This window comes from Podarcis pityusensis, assembly GCF_964106645.2.
Source record: "Podarcis pityusensis genome assembly, chromosome: 14".
Classification (NCBI taxonomy): domain Eukaryota; kingdom Metazoa; phylum Chordata; class Lepidosauria; order Squamata; family Lacertidae; genus Podarcis; species Podarcis pityusensis.
The window spans coordinates 15,437,628-15,464,032 of record NC_138039.1 but is presented as its reverse complement, the minus strand read 5'-3'; the positions used below and the strand labels follow the sequence as shown (position 1 = coordinate 15,464,032).

Here is a 26,405-nt window from a genome sequence, read left to right as displayed (position 1 = left end):
ACTACAAGAAAGAAGATTCCACCTAAACATTAGGAAGAACTTCCTGACAGTAAGAGCTGTTCAACAGTGGAATTTGCTGCCAAGGAGTGTGGTGGAGTCTCCTTCTTTGGAGGTCTTTAAGCAGAGGCTTGACAACCATATGTCAGGAGTGCTCTGATGGTGTTTCCTGCTTGGCAGGGGGTTGGACTCGATGGCCCTTGTGGTCTCTTCCAACTCTATGATTCTATGATTCTATGAAATAGGTACCGCTCCGGTGGGAAGGTAAACGGCGTTTCCATGCGCTGCTCTGGTTTTGCCAGAAGCGGTTTAGTCATGCTGGCCGCTTGACCTGGAAAACTGCGGACAAACTCTGGCTCCCTCGGCCTGTAAAGCGAGATGAGCGCCACAACCGCAGAGTCGTTCGCGACTGGACTTAATTGTCAGAGGTTCCTTTACCTTTACCTATGGCCAGTGGCGTAGCGTGGGTTGTCAGCACCCGGGGCAAGGCAAGTAATTTGCGCCCCCTAACCCGTGGATTTTAGCACCCGAGTGCGAGCGCGCGCCCCCCCCCATGTTGCACCCGGTGTGGCCGGCACCCTTGGCACCCCCCACGCTACGCCACTGTTCCAACGTTCAGCTTCACTGGATGCCCACGAGTTATATTGTACAGAGAGAGGGATAAAAACTTTCCTCTCTGTCCACTCTCTCCTTGCCATGCCTTAGTTTTGCAGGCTTCTCTCCTGTCGCCTCTTGCTTGCCTTTTCTCTAAACTAAAAACAAACCCAATCCTGCCGCCTTTCCTCAGGGCACCGGCTCCATCCCCTTGCTTAGATTCCCTCTACCAAAGCTGAAAGCAGCCTGAAGTTCCTCCTGATCGTGAATGGGAAACAGCTGGCGAAGCCGGCGGCCTGCCAGGGAAGGGATCTCTTCCTAACCTGCTCCACGGAGCCCGTTCCTTGCAAGCGCTCCGTCTCCCTCGGATGGCGAGCGCCTTTGGAAACGCGGAGCAGGCGCTTGCCGGCGAGCAGCCCCCCCCCCGCCCCTTCCCAAGCTAATCCTTTTAAAACCGAAAGCCCCTTAACCCGCTGGCGAGAGGCTTAGCCGGGCCTTGCCCGCCCACCGGCTTCCTCTCGGAGGTTTTTGGGGAGCGCAGGGCGCGGCGAGGCCCGGCGGCGCGTCGGGGTGCGGAGGCTGCCCGTGCCGGCCAGGCGTTGGTGGCGGCGTCGGCGCTGCTGCAGCGGCTGCTCCTCCTGCGAGCAGTGAGTGGAGCGCAGCCGCAGCGGCGGCTGGGGGCGCGCGCGCGCTAGGGCGCAAGGCTGGCGGTGGCTGCGGGGAGCCCGGCGGAGGAAGGAACTTGTCCCTTCCCTCTGGATTCGCGCCCCCCCCCCCCCGATGTTGCGCCCGGTGCGGCCGGCACCCTTGGCACCCCCCACGCTACGCCACTGCCTATGGCTGACGGAAATCTGCTCCCCGAGTTTGGTGCTTTTGTGCATTTTTGTATTTTCTTTTTCTCAGTTTGCTGTTTTGGCACTTAGTTTCTTTTATGTGAATATTCTAATCTGTATTTGATCTTGCTAGCTTTAAATAATGCATAATTTTCATAGTGAACATTAACTAAGTTCAAATGCATTAAAATGAAATTTGAGGGCTTCAGAAGCATTTCAAATTCGTATTTGGATCAACCAGATAGTAGGGAATCTGGGAAACAAACCACCAGATCTCCCTTCTGCATGTTTGTCCTATGTAATGATACTTGGAAAATTACTCCTAACCGCTGTGGTGCTTCAAAGTTCAACATGTTTGTAAAGTGCTTTGATTCTGCTTACAACAGGGTCATTAGAATCACAACCTCTGGAGTCTGATTCATTTGATGATACAGGCAAATAGATAGCTTTTTGTGTGCTACATTGCAAAAAAAGATTGTTTTTAAATTGGCAAATTTTAAAGGGCACATTTGGCAACAGTAAGCCATGTTTTAGGATTACGTGAATGAGCAGCAGTGAGCCTTGGTCTTGGACCCCCACCCAAGCATGTTCAGAAGGGTTTTTTAAATTGACCAGAACTCCACATAATATCAAGACTGATTAGTTTAATCTATGGCTTGTTTGAGCAAGCCAAGGTCAAGCCATGGCTTATGATCCTGGCGTACTAGCAAACCGCTGGCTAACCAGAGTTCCCTGAGTTTGAGTGTTACAGGGAACTTTAGTTCATTTAAAAGTGGTTGCTTTTGATGTCCTTGTGACATTGCTGGAAGAGGGGAGAGAGAGCACACAATTTCAAGGCTTTCTGCTGCTTTAAACAATGGGTTAGCATCACATGCAAAATAGGGCAAAGTGTCCCAAAAACCTCACCGAACAAATTCTTGTGCATGTCTCAACACGTGCAATTTTAAGGAGTTCAGGGAATAGGAAGGGGGCAAACAGTAGGGTGAAAAGCCTAGAACCCTTTCCTTGTATCTACTTCAGATTAGCTGGCTTTTCTGGTTCTTGAGCTTTTATTGAAGGCAGTTATCTCTGTATTTATATCAATGCTGAATCTCTTATTTGTTTAAGGGGCATCAGCAGAATCTTCACAAGAGGAACAACCGTCACCTTGTGAAGGTAATATGCATGTGTTTGCTGGAAAATCTAAAGTGGATCTAATTATGTGATTTAGGATACATTGTTAAACTTTTGCTAACATGCTGTGTTCTAAACACATGTTTAACCATGGCATCTTGAGTTAATGTCACATATTTAACATTCTGTATTTGATTCTCTTTCAACAGGGTCAAATGCTGCAGTCAGTATGGAAATCTCAGAACCAGTTGGTAAGTGCAGTTCCGTAATACAGCTAGAAGTGCTGTTTGATAGCACTTGACTTGTTTAATTGAAGATACTGCTAATTGAGTCTTTGCTGTTTTATTGTGACAGAACATAGTGTAGCCCCTTTGTACCTGTATTTGAAAATCTTTCAAGCCAGTGAGCAGAAGGTAGATCTGAACATCTACCAAAAGGTCTGGGTGATTTGAAGTTGGTGTGCAAAGGTTTCTGACTACCACTTGTTAAACGATAGTATTGAGAAGGGCTTCTTCCACTTTAAACTGGACTTTTAAATGCAGCAGTGCAGGTTGAGGAGAGGGAATGGAACTGAATTCTTGTGTAAAATGACTGTGGTCTCATACGGAAAACAAACTCCTTCTGGGATCAGCATGTGGTCAAGCATTTTCCTTAATTCCTTAAGTGAATGGTATCTAATGTTTTCATTCTGCAAACAGAAGAAGCTTCCATTCACACAATAACCCCTTCCATGAGCATACTCTTCCTTGAATGAAGCAAGAACTTTGAATACCACCAAGTGTGTGGTACTCTCCCTCAAGCCACCCTTTTGTCCCTGCCTCAGGATGGGGAACCTCTGGCACACGAGCCAATCTTATGTCTTCCAGAGTGTCTAATTAGGCCCGTGAGGCCATTCTTTTAAAGCCTTACCTACCTACCCAACAGATGCTGTCGATCCAGTGCCAGCTAGTGGGCAGGGCAGGGGGTTGGTTCTTCACTGACTGTACACCCCAATTCCACTGCTGTGGAAGAGTGTGCATATCCAAACTCTGAGCCGGATTTAACTCTGCTCATCAGCTGGTGAACAGGGGTTAAACCCTGCTCGGTTTGACTGTGCACATGCAGCCAAAGCTCAGTGCGGAGCTGTTTGCAAAAGCTGATGAGTTTTCAAACAGCGCAGAGCCCTTTGTTTTGCAAGCAGTCCCAAGCTGCTCTTTAAAGCTTCAAAAACCAAAGATTCAAAGAGCAGCACAGGTCTGTTTCCAAAAGGGTTTTCATCCAGTCTCCTGCTGCACTTTGAAGTCCCAACAGTCAATATTTCAAAGCATAGTGTCACCTGGTGTCGCTATGAGTAGATTTCAAACACCTGAAATCTGCCTACCCGTATTCTTCCCACCTCTATTGTGGAATGTCAAGTAAGAGTATATTGATGTCGGGCTTCAAATTCTCAAATAGTCTCATACTTTAGGTAGACTGACCAGTTTTCATGGGCAATTTTAACTTGGCTCAGTAGGTAGCACATGAGGCTCTTAATCTCATGTTTGTAAATTCGAGTCCCATGTTGGGCAAGATCCTTGCACTGCATGGGGTTGGGTTAGATGACCCTTGTGGTCCCTTCCATTTCTGTTATTATATTTGAAACACTTTGAACATGAGGAAGGAAGGGACCAAGTGTTCAGTCATCCTCATAAACTGAGTAGTAATTAATAAATATAGGTATACAAAAACTGTATAATCTCTTCAAAAACTGTATAATCTTGATGTGTTTTGTGTGTGTTCTGCAACTGAAAATTCTATTGTCTTAAAATAGTCTGCTGATACCTATGAATTGTAGCATGCTTTGAAAATGACTTGTAACATCCAGTTTAGAACAAAGCTTTTGGAAAAGAAGCCTCAGCCAGCAGAACAAGATCAGAAAAGATGGAACTTGCAGCAGTAGAACTTTTAACTGCTTAGATGTAACATACCTGCCTTTGAAGTACCGCTAACCTTTTGTTTTCTCCTAAAAGAAAGCAGATGAAAATTTTCCATTTGTTCAGATAAACTCTTTGTTAAATTCCAGTAGAAAACGGAGAAACGGAAATGTCCCCTGAAGAATCATGGGATCACAAAGAAGAAGCTATTGAACCTGAGTTAGCAAGTGGACCTTCTGGAGATGCAGGACCTACCGAGGAAGGCACCCCGGAAATGATGGAGGAGGAAGAGGAACTACCAAAACCTAAATCTATGATGGCACCACCAGGTGCTCCCAAAAAAGAACATGTAAATGTAGTATTCATTGGACATGTAGGTAAGCTGCTGATAAGCGCAGGGAGGGTGGGTGCATTATATGTTTTTTAACCTGATCTTATTACGGGGACCATCTTTAATGCTTTCAGAGTATACCTTTTTAGATGCTAATGTTAGATTCTATATAAAATTGCAGGTTTGCCTTTCATACAGATTGGCAAAAGTTTAAAGAATATAGTAAGTTTGCTAGTGACAGTGCAGGCTTAGGCATGTCTTCTTTGAAGTTCAGTGGGACTTGGTCCCAGAGAATTTTATAGGATGGCAACCTAATAATTATCCTCCTTGGAAGAGTTCAGAATAGTGTGCATAGTCAACCCTTCCTTTCTTTCATGTCTCACCAAAACAAATAGGTGCAGCAGAGAGTGACTCATTTACGATTACTGCTGAGTAGACATCTGAAGCATAGGAAGCTGTCATAATCTATTTGTCTGCCTAGCTCAGTATTATCTTCTTTGACTGGAAGCAGCTCTTTAGAGCAGGGGTCGGCAACCTAAGGCCCATGGCACAAGTGGCCCATGGGGGTCATTTAACTGGCCCATGGACCCCCGCCGCCCGCTCGGTCGGCTCCCGTGCACCGCGCTAAACCAGAGCAGAGCGGGGACCGCCTTCCATGATGCTGACCGGCTTCCCGTTGTCTGCAGGAAGCTCCTGCAGCCAATGAGAAGCTGCACACGCCTCCTCCGTGCTGGAAGGAGTGCCAGAAATAGTGTTTGTGCATGCGTGCACTCCAGCCCACAGTGGCGTCTGCAGGACCATGAACCGGCCCAAGCCACAAAAACTTTGCCAACTCCTGCTCTAGAGTCTCAGGCAGCAGTGTTTTCAGTGCTTGCTACTGAATCCTTTCAAGTGGGTGTGTAAGGGTAGGTCCGGTGGTACCTGCTATGCAGGAATGCCTCTGGCTATGCAGGGAACCTTGGGCCCTCCGGATGTTGTTGAATTACAACTCCCATCATCTCTGGCCACGCTTGCTGATGGGAGTTGTAGTTCAGCAACATTGAGGGCCAAAGTTTTCCGACACTTGGTCTAGCATATGCATTGCCTGTCAATTAAATGACTTGGTTGCAGTTACGCATAAAGCTGATAACCCTGAAATTAAAATGGTTGATTAATGCATAATGCAACAGGGAGGGGGGAGGAACTGCTAATTAGAATTCCTGCTTGCTCATATGACGTGGTGTCTGGGCTCTTTCTCCTTAATAATAAGTCTCCTTGCAGGGAGAGTAAAATAAATAAAACTCTTGTTAAGGACGCCGACATCTAGAACGAATGCTGTGGACTTTAAAAAAAAAAAAAAAACAGAAGCAGCAGCATACAGAGAATAGAAAAGGGCATACTTTGCTTCACATCCTTTCAAAATCATTTGCACACTTAGTGTGCCTTCATATGTTCATTATATCCTCCTTTACTGAACAACTTAACTCTCAAACTGCCCAGTTAAACTCCGTTATTCGATCTACTCATTTTGTTGCTAGTTCATTTTATAAAGCAATGCATTTTTAGAAAAGGAAAATTTATAACAATGGAAGATTTTTCTTAGCATTTCCACAGACAATTTTTGACCTCGCAACATTGGTGATACTAATATGAAAGACAAAAGAACATCATGATGGGGAAATCCAACACTTTAATGGAATGAGAGAAGTAGCTTAGGTGGTTGGGGAAAGCTTACTTTGAAAATCCATTTTTCTTAAAAAATTGCTCTCTACATTTTTTTGGCTAGATGCTGGCAAATCAACAATTGGAGGACAAATAATGTAAGCAGCTTAATTTATCAAATCTTTGAAACGTTTGTGCTTGATTGCTTTTGTTGACGTAGACTTACCTGCAGTGCAGCATTAGTCTGAATCTCTTTCCAATTGTTTTCTTTCTATTGTGAAGTCTATTGTAAATGCCCATAGACATTTTCCTAACCTTTCCTGTAGTTCTACAGTTTAGACCAGGAGGGTGAACGTGAGGCCTTCCAGATGTTACTGGACTCCATCTCCCATCAGCCTCAGCCAGCATGACCAATAGAGATGATGGAAGTTGGAGTCCAGCAACATCCAGAGAGCCACAGGTTTCCCCAGTCCTGATACAGATTACAAAATTGTCATATGCCCATACTAAATGCTGTTTCTCAATGTAAATGTTTGATCAAAACCTGCTTCTCATGCAGCACTGTAGTCCAGGGTTTCCCAGACTTGGGTTTCCAGCTGTTATTGGACTATAACTCCCATTTCTATCTACTAGAACCAATGATCAGGGATGATGGGAATTGTAGTCCCAAAACAGCTTGTCTTAACTATTTTCTGTGGATTGGCTATCTTTATATGCTGCTGTGTATGCCAACGAAGCAGTGAGCTGTATGGATGGTTTATTTACCTTTCTGATGGTTTATTTACCACCTCATTCTATCTCCTTAAAACTAAAGCTGCTTTCTGCAGGCAGCTTCTACATTCTAAACAACATACAAATCTATTTTTTTCTAGGTACTTGACAGGCATGGTTGATAAAAGAACACTTGAAAAATATGAAAGAGAAGCTAAAGAAAAAAACAGAGAAACCTGGTATGAAACCCCCTACATCTTATGATGAACATGCTTTAACCTATGTGGATTGTTTTTCCCCTCTCTCTTTGGCAAGAAATAGATAAAGTTCCTGGAGAGCAGGTTCTGACTTAGGAGAATACCAGCTTAGGGGCTGAGTGAGGAGGAGCCTCTGTTACCTGTCGTAGTTGATGGGTTGCAGCCATTGTTAGTCCTACTCAGAGTAACTTTGCTGCATTTGCAGCACTGAAGTGACGTCTCTAGGGCACAAGTCTGGGCAGTGTATATGGAGGTCCTGGCTTGCCCAGACAACAGGACCTCCCCTCTCAGCCTCACTGATGTGGTCCAAAGGAAAGGAAAGCAATACATCAGCACCAGCTTGGCTGCAGGAGTTGCCTGAAGGAAGTGTACAAAATGCCATCTAGCTGCCATCCAGCTTCCTTAGGGACTCCACTCTGGGTTTATGTAGGGGTTACTTCCTAACCTTTTCTTCTCCTGAAGATGGCTAGCAGGCAAGTGGGTACACATTTTCTAGAAATGCTCTCCTTCACTTCAGTTGCATGCTAGAACGCTGGGCTTTGAAAGTACACTCAGCTGCCTTGCCCAGTTCTTGTGAGTTCCGGGAATGTTCAGATACATTTTTTTTGTGTCTAGATTGACTTTTGAGAACCATTGAGCCACACAGTGCTAGTGTGATCACTCTTTTCCCTCTCCCTGTAGGTACCTCTCCTGGGCCTTGGACACAAACCAGGAAGAAAGAGACAAAGGTAAAACAGTGGAAGTGGGCCGTGCCTATTTCGAAACGGAGAAGAAACACTTCACAATTTTAGATGCTCCAGGGCATAAGAGCTTTGTCCCAAATATGATTGGTGGTGCTTCTCAAGCTGATCTAGCTGTGTTGGTAAGAAACCATTCAGTCCTTCTCTGGGTTAAGGAGCCCTTGGTAGATGTTTAGCTGATGACCTGTTACTGTTTTTTACTGAAGTACGTTTCTTGCAGCTGTAGTGACCTGTTTCATGGTCTCATTTTATTTCATTTTTTACTTTGTGTATGCATCAACTAAGGCAGGGGTCTGGAACCTTTTTCAGCCTGGGGTCACATGCCAGTGCAGGGGTGGGTGTAGAGGCAAAATTGAACGGAGCAACAAATTTAATTTTTACCTTGGTATAGTAGAAAACTTTCTGCACTTGTTTGCACACCCATCTCGATTCTCCATCTGGATGAGAAAGAGCCATTAGTAGAGTTCAAGAACACCTTCTAACCATACAAAAACATTTGGAGTGGAAAGCAGGGACAATGAATGGTGAGGCTTGTGTAAAGTTTCGAGGGCCACACATCAAGGCCTGGAGGGCCACATTTGGCCCCTGAACCTGAGGTTCCACACCCCCGTTCCTAAGGAATTAGTAGTTGTAAGATAATGGCTTTTTATATAAAAATTGTAGTCTTGAGATTATTTGAACAGTTGACTTAAAGGAGCAATCCTCAACATAGGTCACCTTGCAAGGCCTAAAATCTCTGACAGTTCTTAATTCTAACTGGAGAAGAGCAAGGAATTGAGCTATAGCCCTAATAATTCAAACATTGTTGATTTATCTCCCTTCCAACTAGGTTATCTCTGCAAGGAAAGGAGAGTTTGAAACTGGTTTTGAGAAAGGGGGACAAACGAGAGAGCATGCCATGTTAGCGAAAACTGCAGGCGTAAAACATTTAATAGTTCTTATTAATAAAATGGATGATCCAACTGTGAACTGGAGCAATGAAAGGTGAGTAGAACTCTTGTTAAATTCTTGTTTTGTTTTTACGTGTTTTATCTACAGTGTGTGTGTAATCTTTTTGTATTAGAAATGGGATTGGTCTTCTCCTACCTAATATACCCTGGTGTCCTAAATTCTGGAAACCTAGGTGGAGTTGTTCCAGAGCTACAGGGAAGATTAAATGTTGACATTGGGGTGCAAGATCACTCCCATTACATGACTGAAATGCATGCTGCAGAAATACAGGACTCTTTCACACAGGCCCTGTTGACCCATAACTAAAATTCCTGCATGTGGCTCTACTACCTTAGTATTCATGTGGCGATCAGATCATCAAACCATCTTTATATGCCCTCACAGTAGTTAGTTAGAATGGGGACAGCAAGGACTTCACTGGAATGGCCCCTAGAATTTGGAATAATCCCTCAAATTAGACATGATGAAGAGCCCATCTCTGGCTGTTTTCTATAGCAGCTTATTTCAGGAGGTCTGCTGATGCTCAAGGAAGTTTTCATGCTGTCATTTTTGCCTTCACAATAAGTTTAAATACTGTATATTTCCTTGAATATTGTAGAAAGGGCTATAATAGCTCATGGCACTCGTCACTGTCCTCCGTGCGCCAGTAGCGGTTTAGTCATGCTGGCCACATGACCCAGAAAGCTGTCTGTGGACAAACACTGGCTCCCTCAGCCTGAAAGTGAGATGAGTGCCGCAACCCCATAGTGGACTGGACCAAACTGTCCAGGGGTCCTTTACCTTTTACCTTAATAGCTCAGGGGTCCTAGATTTTGTTCCTGTCATCCCCTTTAAAGGTTCAGGTAGTAAGTAATGGAGGAAGACCCCTGTCTTTGTCTGAGAGACTGGGCACCTGCTGTCACTGCTGAGCTAGCTGAATGAATAGTCTGACCTAGTACAGTGGTACCTCGGGTTACAAACGCTTCAGGTTACATACGCTTCAGGTTACAGACTCCACTAACCCAGAAATAGTACCTCGGGTTAAGAACTTTGCTTCAGGATGAGAACAGAAATCATGCTCCGGCAGCAGCAGGAGGCCCCATTAGCTCAGGTACCTCAGGTTAAGAACAGTTTCAGGTTAAGAATGGACCTCCGGGACGAATTAAGTGCTTAACCCGAGGTACCACTGTATAAGTGAACAATTGCTAATTCACATCTCCCCCTTACATACTAAGCCTGTGCTTTGCAAAGAACACTGCCAGATTCACCCATGTGCATTCCTACACAGTACAGTCTTACAGGGACTACCACAGTGTCATTTTCCTCGATTCCCACAAACCTTTTACCCTGTTTATACAAGGACTATCCCTTATAGAAGAGGAGGGCAAAGATACCTGCGGAATTTACAGTAGATTGGCAAGGATTTGTGGCTCCCAATTGCTTAACAATGACAAAAAGGGACCTTTTGCCTCACTTCCCTTTCCATTAGCCCACTATAATGAAGAAAGGGTAACCAGGAGTGGGCTTTTGTATGAAAGAACCCTGAGGTCAGTTCAGTTCTGGTGCTGAAAATGAATCCTAGGATCAGAATGTACATAGAGACACCCTCTTCTTTCATTTGGCATGTGTCTCTTCCATCTGGCTCTTGCTGGTAGATTTTCAGATTCTAATACAAAGCAGATCTAACAAGTCTGCCCACCCCTGCTCTCTGTGGTCTCCATTCTACATTGGTGCCTATGATTGTTGGCAGATAAACAGCTCCATCAAAGTTTCTGGATAAAGGCAGGTGGTTTTAGAGGTCTGCTATTTGGGAAAGATGTTCACTTGAACTTGATTCAAGCTCAGATCCATCAAGAAAGCATTGCAAGGTGAAATGTAAAGAGAAACTGGCAGTATCACACAACTCCTGGCCCCAGTGTCTCACCCTAGCACCTTTGACATAGCTGTTCCAAGACCATCCAAAGTCTGTTAAAGTTTTTCTTCTGTTGGGTGAAACTTTCAGGTATGAGGAATGTAAAGAGAAATTGGTGCCATTCTTGAAGAAAGTTGGCTTCAATCCGAAAAAAGACATTCACTTCATGCCCTGCTCTGGATTGACTGGAGCAAACCTCAAGGAACAATCGGACTTCTGTCCTTGGTATATGTATGTATCTTTATTTTATTTAATGTAATGCCCTGCTTTTCTGTGGAGAGCTAGTTCCAAAGCAGCAAATGCAAAATGCCACATGTCATAAAACCCTGTAATATCATATTTAAGTAGTCTTAATAAAAATAGCTGTTACTGACCCACATAGCAGCAGAGAATCAAAACAGTTTCACACTTCAGTGCAGCCACCACCATTAACTGTAAAAGGCCTGCCTGAACAAGCGAGTTTCAAGCACCTGCCTAAACTACACAACTTTCCAAAGACATCTGCAGGCTGTCCTGTATCAGGAAGCTTTAAATGTTTGATATCTCACTGTGTTTTTATATTATGTTGGAAGCTGCCCAGAGTGGCTGGCTGGCTGGGTTGTTGTTGTTGTTGTTATTATTATTATTATTATTATTATTATTATTATTATATCATCATCATCATCACCATCATTGACGAGAGCAAGCCTGACAGACCTGTTGGTGTCTTTCACAGCACACTTCCAGTCTGGGTCAAGAGGAAACTTTCTGAAACAGGCAGTTTCAGCTTAGGCCCAGGTAGTCGTTCAAAGTGTTGGGGAGAGCAGGCCCATGGGAAGGTTGCCATTGGCCAGCCTCATAGTGATTGCCTAGAGCTCTGAGGTGGAGAGAGTGCTGCAGGCTACTTAAGAGACACCCCAGTTTGTGAGCTGATATTTGTTTTGTGTGCCTGAAGAAAAGCGATCAGGCCAGTACTGATGTGATCACAAGGCGAGTGGCTGCTCAAATAGCCCTTCTGCAAATCCTTTCTGTTAAAATTTGATTATCTGCAGATTTGATCCAGGTTAAAACTTAAGCACTGCTGGTAGGTTGGTAGCTTCAAACTATTTTTGAAGCTACATTTTCAAATGAACCATTATCAAAGCTGGGGAACCTGTCTGTATTTTTTGTTGCCTCAGTTAAGATGGCAAGCGAGAATTCTTAGTCTTCTAACCTTTGTACAGTTCCTAGGAATATTTAAATGTCTTTATGATGGTAGGGAAAATAACTTTATATCAGATTTGGTAGAATTTATGCTTATACAGTGGCTTTAAAAGTTGGTAATTCATGAATGTGATGCAGGTATATTCATCTCATGAAGAATGTTACTGTATCAGAAGTTAACTGTCTCCAAGAACCATTATAGGTCAAAATCTTAAACAAGACAAAGACATACCATGGATTTGCATGACATTATTTTCCCTCCTCTCTTTTTCAGTGGGCTACCGTTTATTCCATATCTGGATAACTTGCCAAATTTCAACAGACCGGTTGATGGACCAATCAGGCTGCCAATTGTTGATAAATATAAGGTACTCAGATAACAGCTACCTTGAAGATATGACACAATTGCTTTAGTTGCTCAGTTTCTCATTTATAGTTAGCTATGTCTCATGGCTGCTTCCTTCTTCCCCCCAAATATGTTACTCCAAAGCCTGCCATTGGACTAAAATGTGCAAAATGCAATTGAATTGTTCTTTTATTATCTAGGTACTGTACCTTAACCTGTTTTGGTGACATATGACAGCTGGGAGTGTTAAGAACATAGGGCCATATTCAGCTGACTCATTGCGCTAGCACAAAGTTTTCCACTAGCGTGATAGAACTTCCCCCATTTACACCCCCAGGACCTCCTCAGATCTGGGAGAGAAGCCCTAGAAGAATGTGCAGGGAGAGGAGAGGAGAGATAATTTGCACTTACTAAATGATCTCTTTAGTGCAACATTGAATACAACTCATAGTAATATTTCAGAACATTTCCCTGCAGTCAATGGAATTATTAAAACGTGCAACCTATAGTTCTGAAGCTGAAGACTTTGTTATTCTGTGACTGAACTGGAGTGTGCATGCGTGCACCCTTAATGCACTCTTCTGCTTCCATTTTCTGTAAATGTAGTGTCACAGCAATATGTGTAATTTTCTCACAATGAAAAGATTGAGATGAACTGAAATGCATGTGTCACATTATTCAGCAAGCATTGAGTACTGAGTCCCGTTCACCTGAATGAGAGAATTAAGCAGAATTTTAAACATTAAACTTTCCCCATTGGTATCAGTGGGACTAAAAATGGCGTAGCTTTGTCTTAAGTGTCTACTGAAAATTGGACAGCATCGCTGCCTGAGAGTTGCTTACACATGGAGTTGGATACAAAGATTTTCTTCCTCTATCAAAGGGAGTCCCCCTTGAATGAGGGACAGGAGCCTTTGGAATCCAATCCAGTGCATTTATCTGGCATCATAGTTGCAGCACTTTCATTAGTCTATGGTAGACTTGATAAATTCCACAGCTGAGTTGGTAATATGTCATGCTTACCTGTTTAAATCCACCAGGTCCTGAAGGTCTCACAAAAACAAGTAACCCAGCTAAAATTCAGCTAACACCAGCTGAAGTTTAGCATTCCTAAACCTCAGCCCCAAATAAATCTCTCTCCCCTCCCCCAAGGATTAAGATTTGTCTTTGCACCCTACCCTATCCTCAGAGTGTCTGTGTGGCCACCTAACAAGGTGCAGTTGCTGGTGGTAAGGAGGTGCTCTCGTGTGATCTTAAATATAAGGGTGATAACATGTAGATGCGAGCATACATTTACCTAGTGGTTACTCCCAATATTTTACCCCTTGGGTTTAATTTATCTCCAGCAAAAGCTCCTTACTGCTTTGATTGAAATTCCTTAGCACTATGCCAGATATTCTCTTTTGTAAAGCGCGGTAGGCTCTATTTTGCTGATTTAAAAAACAACCTTTCTTTCCATGTTGAAGGATATGGGCACGGTAGTTCTGGGAAAGCTGGAATCAGGCTCTATCTGCAAAGGACAGCAGCTTGTGATGATGCCAAACAAGGTACGGCACGTTTTCCTCTTAAGAAGCTTAACTTTCTGGTGTTAAGCCTACAGAATAAATCTGAGGTTGAAAATCGGCATTCCCCTGTGAGGTTTCTTTTTTGCTCTTGAGAAGGCTTAGCGTGCTTAGGCACTAATAAGCAGAAATATGCACATGATCAGCCTAGTTTTAGTTTGAGGAACTCCTGAAACATGTGCTGCTGGTTTTTTTTAATTTGCAGTTAGCAGGATCCTAGTCGGAAATGCTGTGGTTTACCCTGCCCAGAGTTGGGTTGCTTTATCTTGCCACCAACGCAGACAAGCTCTTGAGCTGCTTAAAATATGCTGTCCTTTAGTGTTGAGTGTATGCTGTGGCTACTTTTTATGCATAGGCTCGCTAAGTTTCAGCTCAAATATCTTATCTGTGCTAGGTAGCCTAAAACATTTCAGATTTTCCGTTTTTAAAAAAGGTTGCTTAGAAAAAGTAAAGAACAAGTCATCCTAAACCACCAATCTCTTCCGTCTTTAAGGCAGAAAATTCCACTGTTGCACTTCTTTTCCTGGAAGCTTTCCAGAGCTTGGGTCTCACGCACCCATGTAAAATTCATACCTTGTGGTTCTGAATTCTGTATCTGTTGGAGCAACTTTTGAAACCCAGCTTACTCTGCCTTGCATACTTTATGTGAACCCTGTTCATTATTAACAGACCAATGGAAAGTTAAAAGCTATATGTTAAGAACTCCAAGTCCCTGCTACAAACCATCAGATTTATCTGATTTTGGCATGAGTTGGCTCCTTTCAAAACAGGTGTTTCTCAGAAATACTCCTCCAAGCAAGTTGCCTTGTTTCACAACCCTGTATTGGTTTCATGTTGTGTCTGAAATCTGAGCGTGGGGCATCTGGTTCCAAGAGATATAAATAACCAACACCCAGTTTTCTCTGCTTACCTTCATGACTCCAGTCATCAACAAAACAGAGGCTGGGGTTTTTTTTGGGGGGGGGTAGCGTTCAAAATACAAATTTTAAATGTGTTTCTAGACTTACCAAATAGCAAGATTAAGTTAATAGTCATTGTGTTGGAGAGGCAGAGGGAAGTGAAGTTTCTGCTAATAGAGGAGCCTTCTGGGAGAGAGGAGAGGATCCTTTGGTGTGAGGTATAAAGGGTAGAAGGGATGCGGGTGGCACTGTGGGTTAAACCACAGAGCCTAGGACTTGCCGATCAGAAGGCCGGCAGTTCGAATCCCCGCAACGGGGTGAGCTCCTGTTGCTCGGTCCCTGCTCCTGCCAACCTAGCAGTTCGAAAGCACGTCAAAGTGCAAGTAGATAAATAGGTACCGCTCCGGCGGGAAGGTAAACGGCGTTTCCGTGCGCTGCTCTGGTTCGCCAGAAACGGCTTAGTCATGCTGGCCACATGACCCGGAAGCTGTACGCCGGCTCCCTCGGCCAATAAAGCGAGATGAGCGCTGCAACCCCAGAGTCGGCCACAACTGGACCTAATGGTCCCTTTACCTATAAAGGGTAGAGGATGAGCAAAGTAGATGTGTTGGGGAAGCACTGTTTTGTTTAGGGGTTTTTTTGTTTCTGGATTTGATAGTTTAGTTTTACCAAGCCCTTCCTTGTATCCAATGGAGTTTTCCTCAGAGCAGACCTTTTAAAATTAATGGACCTACATAAATCATGTTCATCAATTTCAGTGGGTCTTCTGAGTAAAACTAGCAATGGATACAGCCTCATGTATTTAAATTATTGTAAGCAACTTTGGGGGAGGGAGAAATGTTGCAAATTGCTAGAGTGGTCTGGAGCAAGGAAAGGTTTGACTAGCTTGCAAGTGAAGATGTTTGGAAAGTGGCACCCTGTATTATGTGATTCACTCCCAAATCACTTTCTTCTGTAACAGTATTTGGCTTTTTCCTTGCAAAAGGCCAGGGAGAAGAGGATATGATAGTTTTGCCTTAAATGTTCTGCTGACTGCAAATATTTAGTGACTTCCTGGCTACTGCATTCAGTTACTTCACCAGTAACTCTGGAGCAGCAGAATTAAATCTGCTTGCCTTGAGCATAAGCAAACATGAATGTTCTCTGCAGAATGCCCATCAGTTTATTTGTGTGTGGTCATCAATAGGCCGGCATACTGTGGTGGTTTGTGATCCCACTATGTGGGGTTCTGTGTTAGACTTTTTAAAATATACTTTTAATGAAGGATTTTTAAATATATATAAATATTGAATAACAGGGCAATGAATACATACTGCATTATAGAAAAGGAAACTTTAAAAAGTATTTTTGTACAAATGTACAAATATATAAAACTTTTTTTAAAGGGGGGGAGGAGTTAACTACACAATATAAAAGCCAGCTCCCCTGCCTCCTGACCTCCCAGAACGAGAAGAGATATGAAGAGGGTGGAGCAAAGACAGAGAAGTCTCAGGTGGCTTGGAAAAAACTCTGGCAAGGAGTTTGCGAGCTGCAAATAAAAGGTTTTAATTGTTTTAAGTGCAACACACAATATGACACTAGATGGTGATGCTGAGCCTTATGGAAAGTTCAATGTATTTTTTTTAAAACGCTTTTTAAAAAAACATTTTCAGAACGTTTTATATATGTGTGTGGATTCCTCCTTAGGCAGCTATGAGAAGGTGGGGACTTTACTGCCTCATTGGGGCAAGACCTACTGGGAAGAGTTGCTGGGATCACTAGGCCTGTGCTGTTTTGGTTTATTTGAAAAACGTTAACTTCACTGACAGTGGGTGTTTTATTGCCAACCTGCTCCTGATAACTGTTTTTATCAATTCTAATGTTTAAGTTTATGTTGCTGTAAATGACTTAAATGTTTATCTGGCTTTTTGCAACCCAGTGTTATATAAATTTTGTTTGATGAATAAATAAAAACGTTTTAAAGCCTTAACGTTGCTTTCTTGAAGCATAATGTGGAAGTCCTTGGGATCCTTTCCGATGATGTAGAAACTGAATCAGTAGCTCCAGGTGAAAATCTGAAGATTCGACTGAAAGGAATTGAAGAGGAGGAGATCCTCCCAGGGTTTATACTCTGTGATCTTAATAACCTGTGTCATTCAGGACGCACTTTTGACGCTCAGGTATGTTTTTTGGAAAACCATGATTGATTTTCAACCGATAAATGAATAATACTAGAGTTGGTTGATTCAGATATGCATAGGTTGAGGGTATATCAGCAATTAAATCTTGTTCAGAAATCAGTGGTATCAATGTGCGAATTAAATTGTTAATCCTTGATTTGAAAGTCCTCACCTTCTAGAAAAGAAATTCTGTTTGCTTGCAAGTTAGTTAATTTTCCTAGCGTATATTTCTGCTTGAAGCAATATCTTCCTCCAGAGGGAAAGAGAGATGAGGGAATAACTACCCAATATCCATAAGAAATTGGTGTTTTTCTACATTATGTTTACTTAGTTATTCTTATTGATTACAGATAGTGATAATTGAGCATAAATCCATCATCTGCCCAGGTTACAATGCGGTGCTGCATATTCATACCTGTATTGAAGAAGTTGAGATCACAGTGAGTATTTCTCTCATCTTCTTTGATTAAAAGATACACAATGGTGGCAAAAGGTTTGAGTGAAGTGTCTATTAATTGTGCAAATGGGGTTTTTTTGTCTCAGTTTTTGCTGTGTATTTAGTAATCTCCCACTGCCACCATTAGATGGTCTCAGCATCATGTTGTTATGACTTATGGCTAAATGCAGTCCAAACTTTTCAAAGAGGGCCAGATTTAATGAAGTGAAGGGCCGTGAGGGCCGACCAAAGTTGTTAAGCTTTTTTAAGGATTTTACCCCAGGAAATAAACTGCCACACAGGCCGAATTAAACCGACCGGCGGGCCAGATTAGGCCCCCAGAATGGACTTTGGGCATGCCTGATTTAATAGCCCAGTGCATTCATGTAATTCAAAATCATTATGTTTTGAAATAGTATTTTACTAAGAATATTGAAAGTGTGTATCAGGTGAAGTAACATAGGGTAAAACTCCTTGGGAAAGGAATATATAGTGGTACATCCAACTAAGTTATTCTCTGAGTACACCCATTAAAATTAATGGACCTAAGTTAGCTGTGCTTATTACTGTATTTTTCGCTCTATAAGACGCACCAGACCACAAGACGCACCTCGTTTTTGGAGGAGGAAAACAAGAAAAAAAAATCTGAATCTCAGAAGCCAGAACAGCAAGTGTGCAGTGAAAGCAGCAATCCCTCTTGCTGTTCTGGCTTCTGGGATAGCTGCGCAGCCTGCATTCGCTCCATAAGACGCACACACATTTCTCCTTACTTTTTAGGAAGGAAAAAGTGAGTCTTATAGAGCAAAAAATACGGTAATTTAAGTGGGTCTGCTCTGAATTGTGCTAGCATTGGATACAACCTATCATTCTTCCTGTACTTCAGTTGAGGTGTTGAGCTTCTTTTGAGAGAGGCTTTATTTCAGGTTAGGGGGGTGGGGGTGGGGAAGAACCAAATAACAATGAAACTGTTGTGGTTTTTCCTGCTGGACACCTCATAAACAGCTATTAAAGGACCAGGGCTTCTGCTAGAAAAAGAGAGCACATGTTTTATATCTTTTCTCTTTCCTTCTGTAGGCCTTAATCTGTCTGGTAGACAAAAAATCAGGAGAGAAAAGCAAGACACGGCCCCGTTTTGTTAAACAAGATCAAGTATGTATTGCCCGTTTAAGGACGGCAGGAACTATCTGCCTTGAGACATTCAAAGACTTCCCTCAGATGGGTCGATTCACCTTAAGAGATGAGGGTAAGAGGATTTGAAAATGGCTTGGTTTTTTGTTTTTTTTTACTTTGTGTTGCTGAATCATAGAAAATAAAATTCCATGCTTTGGATGTATCGGCTTTTGCCAGCTTTAATTCTGGAAGGCACGTATATGACAGCCTTCCCCACCCTGGTGCCTTCCAGATGTTTGGACTACAAGTCCTGTGAGGCTTGGCCAAACGGGCCAGTGGTCAGGATGCTGAAAGCTGTAATCCAAAACATCTGCAGGGGCACCAGGGCGAGGAAGGCTGGAAGATGATACAGTGGTACCTCGGGTTAAGTATTTAATTCATTCTGGAGGTCCATTCTTAACCTGAAACTGTTCTTAACCTGAAGCACCACTTTAGCTAATGGGGCCTCCTGCTGCTGCTGCGCTGCCGCTGCACGATTTCTGTTCTCATCCTGAAGCAAAGTTCTTAACCCGAGGTACTATTTCTGGGTTAGCGGAGTCTGTAACCTGAAGCGTATGTAGCCTAAAGCGTATGTAACTCGAGGCACCACTGTATCTCAAACTGCTGACTGTCATATATAAACAGCACTGCATGTCAGTTGTTGAAAATCAATTGAACTTTAGTAAATATCCAGAGGAATGTAAAAATTGGCATAGAATTTAGGGGGAGCAAATTGGTTTCGGCTGAAATGCAGATTCTCTGGTACAAAAAAAAAAAATCAGAAGCCCTGTATCCATTTCCATTGTTGGGAAGGAAGATTTTATTACAGTTCATTAAGAAGAGCATAAGCCTCTCTGCAAAAACTAGTGTGTAGATTGAGGTAGCACTTTCTACATTTATATGCAGTACTAAATGGTTTGTTTCTGCCATAGTTTGTTGAACAAACCAGGTTCTGACAAGCAAAATAACTGTGGCTTATTCCACTTAACATTGGTTTGATTTTCTAAATTTTCTTGCTTTGCTCCTTTATCGCCACGTGTGTATAGGGCAAGATGCAAAAACGAAGGAGGGTTAAGCCCAAGGTCCAGAGGTAACGAGAAAACATGTTTAATGCAAGCCAAGATACATAAGCCAGCATCAGAAGCATGGTTTCATATTCTGGTTTGTAGACCACAAACAAACCATAGTTGGTTGTGACAGGCTTGCATGTACAAATAAGCTAACCCCCCCCCCCCAGTTCATTGTTAAGTGCAAACCAGGTTTTGTGTGAAATGTGTGTGACTGTTTGTTTACTTGGAAGGTTTTTTAAAGGTTCACACACGTATGTCTCCTAACAAACCATTTTTGTGTTTTGTTTAGGTAAGACCATTGCAATTGGAAAAGTTCTGAAATTGGTTCCAGAGAAGGATTAAGCATTGTTTTTGACAAGCCTGCACAAATACTGTGAGGGGGAAAAATTGACTCTGCAAAAGCCTACTTCACATCGCCTTCTTATTTTCTTCCCATTGATAACCTTCTCCCTATATTTGCAAAGATGAGATTTCACAGCAAAGGTCCACATTATGTCAGCTTTCTCATATTGAGAGCTCTGCTATGCCACTGTTGAATTCCCCCCCAAAGTTTTTTTTTTCCTCCCCCTTCCTCCTAAATTCTGCTTCCTTGGAAAGATTTGGCAATAGCTTTGTAAGTGATGTGGACATAATTGCCTAGAATTATGAAAAATCTATAGGATTTATGTTTATTTCCCCTCTCCCAGCATATTGAAACATTTTTCAAGGCAGATCATTAAGAGTGTGCAAGCGTGTGTGCACATGTTACAAAGACAATTACCATGTTAATAAACTATTCAATTTGAAATCTTTTTTCAGTATCTTAATTGCTTTTGAATAATGTTTTTATCCAGATGTAACACCTGTTGCATTAGCTTTTAACCTGCCAAGTAATCTGAATATTCAATTACTTAGGCTTTTCTGAAACCCAACTCTTTCCCTTTGCCGCCTCCCGGACGAAGTTATAAATGAAGCAATTAGACAATTGACAAAATTTGTACTAAAGAAACTTTCTTTCTCCCTTTCCTTATGGTGGATTTAAAAAAATTAAATATGTTCATGCAAGTATGGTACTATTTAATTAGTGTTGCATCACTTTATCTACAAACAAACTTAACTTGATTTTTTTAAGGCACTGGGGCGAGCTAGATCTACCTACAGTGCCCTGAATTATACCATCAAATCCTTTCTGGCAGAAAATGCTAACCAATAAAATTAGCAGGACTGTTACGTGACATCTCTGGCAATAATGCTGGTACATGATGTTTGGTCTAAAAACTAAGCACAGGTACCAGTTTATGATAAAGTTGCGCTGTTCATTCTACCTTTTAACTTGGAAGATGGGAGAATCTTTGGTTGCTGGGTTTTGTTTTGTTTTTTTAAAAAAGAGATTTGAAGCAAACCAAATAGGCCATAGAGGAGTGGTAGGTGTTCACTCAACTGGCAGCAGCTGAACGATGGCTCATTCAGCAAGTGCCACTTATTTAATCCAGAAGGTTTGTTTGCTCATTAAAATTGAGAGTAGAATCAAGCACAGTCTATAAATTTCTGCATATCAAAGCAATTTGAGCTAAGGGAAAGCAAAAGTGAATAAAAGGATTTGTGGTTGGCAGTTCAAAGGAACAGGGGTTGTAAACTTTATACTTGGCTGAATGTTGGTCTGTACCATTGCTATAAAGAATTAGGGAAAGAGTTGAAAGGGAGGTGCAATGATATTCAAAGTGTTTAATGGCAAATCTCCATTATTAGGTTCATATAAGAAGGCTGACTTCCAATATTGTTCAAAGTGCTTCTCCAATTAAATCCTTTGCAGTGTATGTTCAAATAGTAATGTGCCCTTTCCCCTAAAGTTTACAGTCATGTGACTGTTTCATTTTACACAATTCTAAATTTAAAATGTTTGCCCTTTTTTGTTTCTTTGTAACTGTGGAACCTCCCATCCATTTCACTTGAGGCTACATTGTATGGACGAAGCAAAGTTTATTGTCCTTCAATTTCATATGACTACACTTGTAGCTACCGTAATGCATGAAATTTAAATAAATTTTATTATGTCTGCAAATTTCTGGGCTTTTATTTTTCTGGGAATCTGAAAGCTTTTAAAGTCAATAACTTTTAAAACAAAGCTAAAGAATTCAGATAAAGCTGAAAAATTCAGAAATAATCCAGATTTTCCTTTTTCTTACTTTATAATGTAAGCTGAAGGAAGAGTCTTTGAAAGATTTGCCTGAGGTGATGAGCTTACCATTTTCACGTGTTAAGTTGTGCTGTGTTTGTGTCTCAAGCTCCGCCTCTTTCCTTTGAGACGATTGCTAGTGAATAATGTACTTGGTGAAGGGTTTTTTCTTCCTGACATAGCAAATGACAATTCTTGGAGGCAGAGATGCAGCTAAAGAAGCTAGTAGTCGTTGAATGCAGTCATTCTTTAGAGCAAAAGTTGCACTTGAGGACAGGGGCAGACTTTGGTCTTTCAAATTTCAGTGACACCCTGTGCGAAAATTCAGCCCCCTCTCGCCTTCCATTCTGCATGTGCTTTATATCATACTTGCAGCACACCCCTTGGCTCAGTGATCAGTGTGGGTGAATCAGTGACATTGCCCTAAATGTGCGTTTGCTGAGGAACTGCAGAACTTAAGAATAGGAATGCTAACTGAAGTTGTCATATGGCATATGGAATTCAGTTATATTTGCAGTGCTGAATGCACTCATTCCAGGGTTAAATATAATTGAAATGGAAAGGACTTGATTCAAGAAAACGGGGGCTTGGGTGTTAATGTGTGTTACCACTGCATTCAGAACCTACGGCTTTAAAGTCCCAAAGAGTTCTCCAGTTACGTGATTTAGATTGCAAGTTTCTCTTCATTGTATTAAATCAAGCTTAGTAAATGTAAAGCAACCTCTTGGGCAGTTCTGAGGAATCATGCTGAACTTCAGGTATTGCTGAACTACAACTCCCATCAGCCTCAGCAAGCACGACCAATGTCCAGGGTTGATGGGATTTAACAATGTCTGGAGGGTCAGAGGTCCCCCACACCAGTTACACACAAGTTCTACCCTGCCCATTGAACTGAATGGAGGCAACTTCATTGGTAAGGGATCTTCCTACATGCACCAGAACTCATGTGAGGCATCACTAAACCAAGGTGTGTGCCTCAGGAGCTGTGAAAGCATTAAGACTGAAGGATAGTGATAGTATCCTAAGTCAATTAAGTAGATTCTGGAGGCTCCATCTTTTCTCCCCAAGATAGAAAGATTACAATTTAAACCTTCTGGTTTACTCATTCCACACAAATTTATATACAGGATATAAATTCCTGCTTGGATAGCTTCGTTGGTTAGAGCACGGTGCTAATAATGCCAAGGTTGCAGGTACAATTCCTGTATAGGACAGCTGCATATTCCTACATTGCGGGGGGTTGGCCTAGATTATCCTTAGGGTCCCTTCCAGCTCTACAATTTTATGAATGTTCTATGAATGAATATTTCTAAGTCAAGTCAAGAAGTTCCTGTTAAACAGTTTGCAGCTGTGCTACGACCACATCTTGCCACTAATCATGTTAAAACCCTTCATCAATGTTTGTGGCTGTTTTGTATTTTTCTTCTAGGGGGAAAAATAGAAACCCTGGCTAGACTTGAGGAGAAAGCTTGAAAATGTGAGATTGGAAAGGATTGACTGTGTTAATAGCCATGACTTAAAACTATTATTTCAAACTCTGCTGATGATAAATGACTTTGGAGTGCGTTCTTGAATCTGAAAGCTTAGTAATGTAAGCAGTGATTAAACGCAAAACTGGAATGTGCCATAAAAGCCTCCTGATTAATATTCTGTAATGGGTGAGGATCCTCTTGGGCAACCCATGTGGGCCTCATGCCAGTGGCAGGTGGAGCAATGAATGCAAATTTTACTTTCGTACAGTAAGCTGGTTTCTAAATGCACCCTGTATAAGCAAGCGGGAGTCACTATAAGGACACATTCCAGCAGCTAGGAAGAAAACACCCAAGGGGTGTGTTAAGCAGAGTCAGGGGCGGGGGCTGCATTCACCCCCAGAGCTTGTGGTTCCTGGCCCTCTACTACCTACAAATTGGAAACACTGCTGCATTTCCTGCACGCAGTTGAACAAACCCAGTCCTTGCAATGAATGAAAATGGCATGAAGGTTGCCTTCTGTCAATGACAAGTGCCAATCCGAGGTCTCTGTTGCAAAAACTGGGGGTTTTTATTGATTCAAATCTTACATCCGTTGTCTTTTATGTGTCGCAGAAGATGTCATTTGAGAAGAGTCTACCCATCCAGTGTCAATCATTTTTGCTGGAATCATAAAACATCTCTCACATTTTCCAGTCTTATTTCTCCCCTTACCTTCCATGTCAAACAACTTGAATAAGCTGTGGTCCAATAAAGAATACTAAAAACCTGTGTCATGCCTCCAGCGACTTCTTTTAAAACTCAAGGCTTAGTGTCGTGTCTCTGACCAATCAAAACACGCTTGCTTGTTTTGCTGGTTGAATATTGGATGTGAACCTAAATCATGGATAGGATGGTAGTGGTATTAGGCTGCTGACAAAACCAGAGTTAAATTTATCAAATTAAATATGAAATATTTTGAAAGAATTGACATGCATACATATGCATTGTACAGCTAAAATTATTTAGGGTATTACGACATTTTAACAGGTGCCATCAAATACAGGAGTTCAGCTCTAAGGTGGGAACTAAGAGTAGATTGTTTGTACATAAAGATTTAGTAAGTGCCTTTGCCTGACAGGAGGATGCAGTTTTACAATGTATGGCATTCTTAGCTTCTTATAGTATTTGAATGAGAACCTGTGCACCTCCAGATTTTGCTAGACTACAAGCAGCTAGCTGGGTCTGATGGGAGTTGTAGTCCAGCAACGCCTGGCGGCCCACAGGCTCCCTACTGCTCTCGTAGATGAATGTGTGAAGGGAATACTGCCGCCTTGTCACTAAGCCTGTAACAATTTGTCTCTGGGCTGTATCACATCAGGCTGCAGGAAAGGAATACCCAAGGATGAGTGAGAAATTTCCTTAACATGCTACATTTCCTTTTTGGTGGTGGCTCCCCGTTTGTGGAATGCTCTCCCGAGAGAGGCTTATCTGGCAGCACTCAGTCTGAAAAAGGTTCCACCTGTGATGTAGAAGCTGCATTTTTGGGATGTAAAAAGCACTACTGTTACTGATTAGTGCCAGTTTCCCCTGCTGCTTTTCAAATTCTGCATTTGGCAGAGCTTGAGGACTTTTTGGAGGTATTTCTCAAGTTGTTGTTGTTTAGTTGTTTAGTCGTGTCCGACTCTTTGTGACCCCATGGACCAGAGCATGCCAGGCACTCCTGTCTTCCACTGCCTCCCGCAGTTTGGTCAAACTCATGCTGGTAGCTTCGAGAACACTGTCCGACCATCTCGTCCTTTGCCGTCCCCTTCTCCTTGTGCCCTCAATCTTTCCCAACATCAGGGGCTTTTCCAGGGAGTCTTCTTTTCTTATGAGGTGGCCAAAGTACTGGAGCCTCAGCTTCAGGATCTGTCCTTCCAGTGAGCACTCAGGGCTGATTTCCTTCAGAATGGATCGGTTTGATCTTCTTGCAGTCCATGGGACTCTCAAGAGTTTCCTCCAGCACCATAATTCAAAAGCATCAATTCTTCAGCGATCAGCCTTCTTTATGGTCCAGCTCTCACTTCCATACATCACTACTGGGAAAACCATAGTTTTAACTATACGGACCTTTGTTGGCAAGGCGATAGAATCATAGAGTTGGAAGAGACCACAAGGGCCATCGAGTCCAACCCCCTGCCAAGCAGGAAACACCATCAGAGCACTCCTGACATGGTTGTCAAGCCTCTGCTTAAAGACCTCCAAAGAAGGAGACTCCACCACACTCCTTGGCAGCAAATTCCACTGTCGAACAGCTCTTACTGTCAGGAAGTTCTTCCTAATGTTTAGGTGGAATAAAAAAGCAGATGTCTCTGCTGTTTAAGATGCTGTCTAGGTTTGTCATTGCTTTTCTCCCAAGAAGCAGGCGTCTTTTAATTTTGTGACTGCTGTCACCATCTACAGTGATCATGGAGCCCAAGAAAGTAAAATCTCTCACTGCCTCCATTTCTTCCTTCTATTTGCCAGGAGGTGATGGGACCAGTGGTCTCAAGTAAACAGACTCAAATATGTGTTCTGTTGCCCAGCTATAGAATTTTGCTTTACATGGACAATCATTTTATCCATTATTTTCCGTTTAAATGAAATTACAATATACTCCTGCTACCTGCAGGTTTTTGATGACTCGGTACTTAAAGCATCTTACATGAATCTAAACCATTGCCTAACTCAGTGGTATCAAATATGTAATAAAGTATATAATTTTGAAAAACTAGTGGGAGACAAACTAAAAACCAAGACCTGACAAATATGAGGGAAGTGCCCTGAGAAGAAAGTGAGTTTCCAAGGCATGCTCTGGTTCATGGGGTCACAGAGAGTCAAACACTACTAAGATGACCAAGCAACAAGATTACCCCATATACATATGAAACTATTATTTCAGTTTTCTGATTTCTATGCATAGCACTGAGAGGGCTTCCCATACATTTTCATCCTGTCTTCCCTCTGCCCCACCCTAGGAGCTCAAGGTGGCAAACATAGTTATCCACTTTCCCAATTTATCATCTC

General features: G+C 42.4%; 2 protein-coding genes and 1 long non-coding RNA gene across 6 annotated transcripts in view; 2 read left to right on the top strand and 1 right to left on the bottom strand.

Moving 5' to 3' along the window:
- GSPT1 (G1 to S phase transition 1) overlaps positions 1-21,795 on the top strand; it is a 40,023-nt gene extending 18,228 nt beyond the window's left edge. For 2 of the 4 annotated variants that reach the window (XM_080981831.1, XM_080981829.1), the window contains exons 2-15: positions 2,532-2,579; positions 2,747-2,788; positions 4,582-4,806; positions 6,526-6,559; positions 7,274-7,351; positions 8,051-8,231; positions 8,939-9,093; positions 11,042-11,182; positions 12,408-12,501; positions 13,946-14,026; positions 16,926-17,099; positions 17,450-17,539; positions 18,610-18,778; positions 20,044-21,795. In XM_080981831.1, the coding sequence (XP_080837957.1) occupies positions 2,767-2,788; positions 4,582-4,806; positions 6,526-6,559; positions 7,274-7,351; positions 8,051-8,231; positions 8,939-9,093; positions 11,042-11,182; positions 12,408-12,501; positions 13,946-14,026; positions 16,926-17,099; positions 17,450-17,539; positions 18,610-18,778; positions 20,044-20,096 (1,497 nt within the window). In that variant the 5' untranslated portion in view covers positions 2,532-2,579; positions 2,747-2,766 and the 3' untranslated portion in view covers positions 20,097-21,795. Of the gene's footprint in view, positions 1-2,531; positions 2,580-2,746; positions 2,789-4,578; positions 4,807-6,525; positions 6,560-7,273; positions 7,352-8,050; positions 8,232-8,938; positions 9,094-11,041; positions 11,183-12,407; positions 12,502-13,945; positions 14,027-16,925; positions 17,100-17,449; positions 17,540-18,609; positions 18,779-20,043 lie in introns of all 4 variants that reach the window. The other 2 variants (XM_080981830.1, XM_080981828.1) reach the window with 1 other exon arrangement.
- The window catches only part of LOC308463448 (transmembrane protein 238-like), a 166,317-nt gene that overhangs the window by 113,834 nt on the left and 26,078 nt on the right, over positions 1-26,405 (top strand). The gene's annotated exons all lie outside the window — the stretch shown is intronic.
- On the bottom strand, positions 15,001-16,918 carry LOC308463466. The gene is made up of 2 exons (XR_013979601.1): positions 16,137-16,918; positions 15,001-16,083 (listed from the first exon to the last, which is right to left on the bottom strand). It is a non-coding gene; the product is annotated as an uncharacterized lncRNA (long non-coding RNA).